The sequence below is a fragment of the Mytilus galloprovincialis genome, chromosome 11 (assembly GCF_965363235.1).
Source record: "Mytilus galloprovincialis chromosome 11, xbMytGall1.hap1.1, whole genome shotgun sequence".
In the NCBI taxonomy this organism is placed as follows: Eukaryota; Metazoa; Mollusca; class Bivalvia; order Mytilida; family Mytilidae; genus Mytilus; species Mytilus galloprovincialis.
In genome coordinates, this window is record NC_134848.1 from 36,597,095 (window position 1) to 36,604,034 (window position 6,940).

At 35.2% G+C, this 6,940-nt stretch overlaps 1 protein-coding gene across 1 annotated transcript; it reads left to right on the top strand.

Annotated features, from left to right (window-relative positions):
* Positions 1-574: 574 nt before the first annotated feature.
* Positions 575-4,544, top strand: LOC143051118 (uncharacterized). The gene is made up of 2 exons (XM_076224138.1): positions 575-1,174; positions 4,311-4,544. The coding sequence occupies exons 1-2, from the start codon at positions 819-821 to the stop codon at positions 4,321-4,323; spliced, it is 369 nt and encodes a 122-aa protein (XP_076080253.1). The 5' UTR covers positions 575-818; the 3' UTR covers positions 4,324-4,544.
* The last annotated feature ends 2,396 nt before the right edge of the window (positions 4,545-6,940 follow it).

The following is a 6,940-nucleotide window of genomic DNA, read 5'->3' on the forward strand; positions in this document are numbered from 1 at the left end:
CATATGAGACCGGAAGTGATATTCATTTCACCGGAAGTAGCTTATTATCTCCCTTACATCACTCATTAATATAATTAAACCACTATTTATCGCATCAGTATGAAGAAACTATCTTATCAAAATTTCTTTTGTGTGGAAAGACTTTCAATTGTTCTCTGAACAATTGGTTTTTAATTTTTTTTATTTTTCTTTGCAATATCCTTTTCAATCAGAATTTTCTCCAATGCCTTTAAATACTCTCTTCCTTTTGTATGTCCATCATTCTGGAAATATCGGAATTCGGTTAATACAGTTAATACTGAATTCATTAAAAGAACCTTTAATACATTCTGTAACTTTAGTGTTTATTTGGTATTAGCATATATATATTGACATATATTTGATGATCAAACTTCCGGCGGCGCCAATACATTTTTAAGTGCTCCTATAAAATAACCATACACAGATGTTGGGAAGCATTAAATCATAAAAATGATTATCACAATGTGATAACAAAATGTCTAGACAAGTTAAACCACCCTCTAAACTAAGCGATTGCTTTACTGATGATGAAAAACAACACGAGTCTCGTGATGAGACTCCCCTTATCCATGATCAATGCGATGGGAAGACGAACAATGTGTCTTTTAAAACAGATCGGGCTAATATTTGGAAAAAATCCATTTAATCATACTTTGAACACTATTCTAAATGATTAACACATGTTCCTATATAGATAAGAACTTCCCAGGACTGGTGTCAGTTTGATCACAGGCTTTGGTCAGTCAGCATCGTTTATCTTTAGATTAATTACTTGCTATATATATATATTTCTAATCATGCTGCTGGACAAAGAAATATCAGAGTTTAGTGCTGAAATGTATTTAGAACTTATTATGATGTATAATAATGATATTCATTATGATGAACTAAATAGTTTTAAAGAGGAGGAGGATTTAAGGACTTTAAGTGTTTTAAAATTAAAAAACCGGTTAGAAAAAAATTTGTCCGTGTCCATTGCCAAAGTGGAAAAGATGTTGAAGAAGGAACTAGAATGTAGTGACTTAATAAGACTTTGCCATATTGGCATAGAATTGGCAAATGCCAAATCTAGTGATAGCAGGAGACAAGAGGAAAAGAGAAATCGGGAAGTGATGATAGCTCACCAAGTAAAAAGATATCTGGAGAACCTACAGTAAGTTAAAATTATGCAATTATTGGTGAAGTAATTTTATTTTCATGCTCCGTGGTTAAATGCATTACAAGTTGCCATATGAAGTTACATTGTATATGTAAAAGTAGAGGTTACGGTAGCAGAGAGTTTGAGCTCTGGTGAATGAATAGAAGTGTTGAATATGGCTTTAATTTGGCATCAGGGGTACTACTGAGCAGGTGTGTCTGTGAATCTGTTAATTCGAAAATGCAGAATACCTTCGAAAAGTAAATGAGTTGTAATGCAGGTTTTAGATCAAATCCACAGTGGGCATGCATATTAGAACGGGAACTGTGGTAGTTTAGACCTCATTTCAATGAAATGGTCAAAATTTAAAAAAAAATTCTGGGAGCAGGCATACTTGTATAGTATAGAGAAAAAAAAAAAAAAAAAAAAAAGGGTATGTGAAGAAAAACTTCAGTTCACAGTGGGCATATAAATAAGGAATAAGAACTGTGGTAGTTTAGATCTCATGTCAGTGAGATGTTAAAAAATTATATACATATTAAAGTTTAAGGTACAATTAAAATAAAATAGTAAAAATTCAGGAGTTATTTTAAGGAAATAACAGTTTTTATGAATTTTACATCGGTATGAAGATGAAGGCATGTGTATTTCAGTGAAATAGCTTAAGTAACTTATTGAGACGGTCTAAGTTAAGATTTTTACGACAAATAGACATGATAGATATTTTATTTTACTGTAAATTTTATCTGGTACTTTATTAAAGTAACAGTGCCACATAAAAGTCATCAAAGTGAACAGGTATAAGTCTTTAATTAAATACTGTGTACACATATTTCTTTCATGTTAATTTTAGTTCAATAGTAAAAATTGTGCGTCAGGAGAGATGTCTTTTAGAGAAGAAGAGTTAAATGACAGGATACTTGAATTAGACTCTTTACTTCAGAGTACAAAATATTCCAAACAGAAACTAGTATTACAAAAAAGTATTGTATCATTTCTAAGTGATTTAAATCCTCAAAAATCATTAAATGACGCCCTACCATCTGACATTAGGAAATTTTTGGTATACAAAGATGATAGTGGAAAAACCCAAATTCATAAAGCACAATGTAAAAATAGGGGAGTCAAAGGAAAATTTCAATGTAGATGTCCCCTTCGACTTTCAGCTGGATCGGTTGATAGTTTGATTGGTCAACTAAGGGCAATTTTTCGTGATCACGGTCGTGGCACAGATTGGAATGACATGTGAGGATTAGATAATCCAGCAGCATCTTCGATTATAAACAAGAGTGCACACACTGAAATGTCTCGCCTTCTATACTAATCAATGATATTATGTTGATAGTCCTAAGTATAAAGCTAAGCTTTAATACAACTGTCTCATAAACTTAACATTAACCAAGATAACTAAACAAAGACCAATGAACCTTGAAAATGAGGTCAAGGTCAGATGAACCATGCCAGGCAGACATGTACAGCTAACAATGCTTCTATACAACATATATAGTTGACCTATTACTTATAGTTTAAGAAAAATAGACCAAAACCCAAAAACTTAACACTGTGCAATGAACCGTGAAAATGAGGTCATGGTCAAATAAAACCTGCGCGACAGACATAAAGATCATAAAATATTTCCATACACCAAATATAGATGACCTATGGCATATAGTATTAGATAAAAAGACCAAAACACAAAAACTTAACTTTGACCACTGAACCATGAAAATGAAGTCAAGGTAACATAACATCTGCCCGCTAGACAGGTACACCTTACAATCATTCCATACAACAAATATAGACCTATTGCATATAGTATAAGAAAAACCGACCAAAACACAAATATTTAACTATAACCACTGAACCATGAAAATGAGGTCAAGGTCAAATGACAACTGCCAGTTGGACATGTACACCTTACAGTCCTTCCATACACCGAATATACTAGCCCTACTGCTTATAGTATCTGAGATATGGACTTGACCACCAAAACTTAACCTTGTTCACTGATCCATGAAATGAGGTCGAGGTCAAGTGAAAACTGTCTGACAGACATGAGGACCTTGCAAGGTACGCACATATCAAATATAGTTATCCTATTACTTATAATAAGAGAGAATTCAACATTATAAAAAATCTTAACTTTTTTTTCAAGTGGTCATTGAACCATGAAAATGAGGTCAAGGACATTGGACATGTGACTGATGGAAACTTCGTAATATGAGGCATCTATATACAAAGTATGAAGCATCCAGGTCTTACACCTTCTAAAATATAAAGCTTTTAAGAAGTTAGCTAACGCCGCCGCCGCCGTATCACTATACCTATGTCGAGCTTTCTGCAACAAAAGTTGCAGGCTCGACAAAAAGTACTTATCAGCTATAAAGTTAGAACAATCAATGGCAGCCGCATCACCAAAACATGCAGTGCCACTTTTTTCAAATAAGTTAATACTTGTTTCAAGATATATTTCATATAAGATGTCAAACAAAAAATTAGCAATATTTCAAAAGTATATACTTATTCGCGATAAGACCTTTTTTAACATACTGTCTTTTACTGGTGATAGAGCAGGAGATCTCGGTTCATTGTTGATTGATAAAGTTCGTTGGTTACCTGGAGAAGAAGGGGTTATAATTTCCATGATGAAGGGTAAAACAATAGATATAAGTGACCCCAGGGTAGTTATCATTTATAATTCTGTTAATACAGAATTCTGTCCTGCAAAGTCAGTAAATTGGAGATTGTAGGTGGTTTTTTATTTCGACCATTGGCACCATCTTGTATGGCACTTTCTGATGTACCTTTCACATCTGCTGCTGATAATGCTCGTTTAAAATCTCATCTAACAGATTTGAATATATGGGAAGGCGAAACGCCACATAGTACAAGAAGTGGGTGTGCCTTGACATTAACATGGCTAGGTTTAAATTCTGAGTGCATAAAATCACATGTAGGCTGGAAATCGGACAAAATGCTAAAACATTATACAGTAACTAATGAAATCAATGAAAAATCAGTGTCTGCAAGGTCTTTGTCAAAACTGAGTGATTCTGAAATTTCTCACTTAACTGGGAAATACCAACGCTACAATAACTTTGAACATTTTAAAAAGGTAACAGATTAATTAGTTTATTTGATCACATTGTAGACAACCCAGTTAAAAGCAGAAATTGAACTTCTGAAAAAAGGGATAAATGTAGATGTAATAGAACAAGCTCTGAGGGAGGTCAAAGAATATGCAGCTAGGTCAAGAGAAATTAATGTTGATACTTTACAATTAAAATTTATGCACCTGGACGAGGTAGCTAGAAGGGTTGGTCATCAAGATAGAGAACTTTATTCAATGTTGTTACAGAGATTTCTGTGCCATAACAATCATGAAAGAGTGGGATTTTTAGTCACTTCGCTTTTGTCATCACCTGCTGAGACTTAATTATTTGAAAAAGAACAGACATTTTTAAAGATACATGGAAATGAACTTTTAAGTACAAAACAACAAAAAGACGAGGTTGAAACAATAAACTTTGGAAATGAGAATCAGTTTCAACAATTTGCAACAATGATGCAATGTATGCAGTCTGTATTAAACCCTAAAACCCTAGGCCGAGTACCCCATTTATGGCCCAAAGGTTTGCCCAGAATCCTCGTAGGATGCCGGAAAAAGGACAGAGGAAACCCCCATCAAATTACACTGGACGTTTCAAGTGTGGAGATATTTAAATCATTTTAAAATAGATTGTCCAAAGTAACTGATCAATCCCGTATTATTTTTACAGGAACTTTCTTCAACTGATCATCGTGTTAGACCTTATGCATGGGAATATAGCATTGATTTTTTACCTGCTCTAGTGAATCCAAGGTTATATATCATGATGTACAGTATTTTCCATAATATCAGGGTTTCACTCTTTACAAATTAACACCATTTTTCAATCTTTCAAGAACCATAACTCCTGAACGGTAAAAGTCAAAATCGTCATTATTGAACTTGACCTCCATTTTGTCATCAGTAACCACAGATTTAAATTTGGGAAGCTTAGGTAGAACAGTTCATGCGTTAATGCACGGACACGACTGGAAACTCCATTTTTCAATCTTTCAAGAACCATAACTCCTGAACGGTAAAAGTCAAAATCGCCATTATTGAACTTGACCTTCATTTAGTTGTCAGTAACAACATATTAAAATTTTAAAAGCTTTGGTTGAACGGTTTATGAGTTAATGCACGGACAACATTTGATTTCCAAGCCGTACATCCACAAATCAATAACCTACATTTTTGTCACAAAAATCCGGTTAAAAATGCAAGTCCGAGATTATAACAAAAAAGTGTTGACCCCCACCCCCTTAAAAATCAAATGATGCTCCCTAATCAAGCACTTTGACAAGACCATTACAAGAAACCAAAGAGATTGGCATACACGACAGATAAAGAAGTACAGTTGACGCCGTTATTGATACAGCAAATTCGCTTAAAGATAATAACCTACAAGAGGTTCAACGAGAATCGTCATGTGAATTTCGAAGCGACTTCAGAGGTACCACTGTTGACGTGTAAAGTAGTACAAAAGAAGCAAGAGTGATTACAATAATACTGAACTTCGAGGACAATTCAAAATAGAAAGTGTAGCTGTTTATGCTTTCAATCAATTCAAGTTCGAAGACGTGTTTAAGTTTGTATAAATTGTATTCAATCGTTGACGTTCCATACAAAACCGTAACAACTGAAACGTACCTGTAATACTTGTAAGGGAGAGCATCCATCATGCTTGCATGAAGAACGCCCTCCTGTTAGACAACTGACGTCAAACGTGCCAGATTCAATTGATTGATTGATTGTTGGTTGCTTAACGTCTAGTGGCAAATATTTCATGCATATTCAGGACGAGAACAAGTTCACAATAAATACTATAGGTAGGTCATCTCGGATGATGGTCGGGGAAATTTGGACTGCCACTGGAAAATGAGGGTATATTGGATAGGGACAGAAATTTTGCCTTGCAACAGGCCACCTACGGACCCCTCAAAGAGCGTGGCACTCTCTTTACACGAGGCATCGGATTTAACGTCCCCAATCTGACCGGACGTGACTGCGAACTTGATACATCCCGCACAGCCAAACGGACGCCCCACTTCGGCAAACGTTTTACTGCCGGTCGGGAGATGACCAAGTGACCATATTTCTATACCCCAGTCACCCTTGGGGTGGCCAGATTCAAATGCTGTGAACAATACAGAGTTGAAACCAGCAAGCTCTTTAAGGGTAAGTCAGAATAACGTCCAGAGTACATCCATGATCGTTCCTGTGTGGATGTCTCACAAAGATAAGTCTTCTACAGAGATTCTTACATATGCATTACTAGACACTCAGAAGCGATACAACCTGCATCCTACCTCCAGCTCATGAAATTCCGCCATTACATTGTGTGACATCTGACTTCTATTGGGTTATAACTGCCCTGCTGCTTTAGCCCCGAAAAAAATTGCTGTACTTTTTAGTTCCTTCTGGAAAATTTCTGGCTTCAAACGTTACATGCGGAAGAAAAGGTTTACATGTGATAAGACGTTTGGGTCAGGATGGAAATATAATGGCAGATGTTGCAGAACATGTTGCAAATGTAAGTAGACATGTGAAGCAAGCAATAGTTTTATCACTATTGTTCAAATAAAATGAAATGTATGGGAAATGATAAAGTTGTGAAAAAACGTATCAAACTACATTAAATAGTTGACACAGCATAGGTTTCTGACACAGAATGAATGTGGTCTAAGAACTTA

Excerpts from the sequence above, each read along its gene's own strand:
- LOC143051118 (XM_076224138.1), top strand. The coding sequence starts at position 819 with ATGCTGCTGGACAAAGAAATATCAGAGTTTAGTGCTGAAATGTATTTA.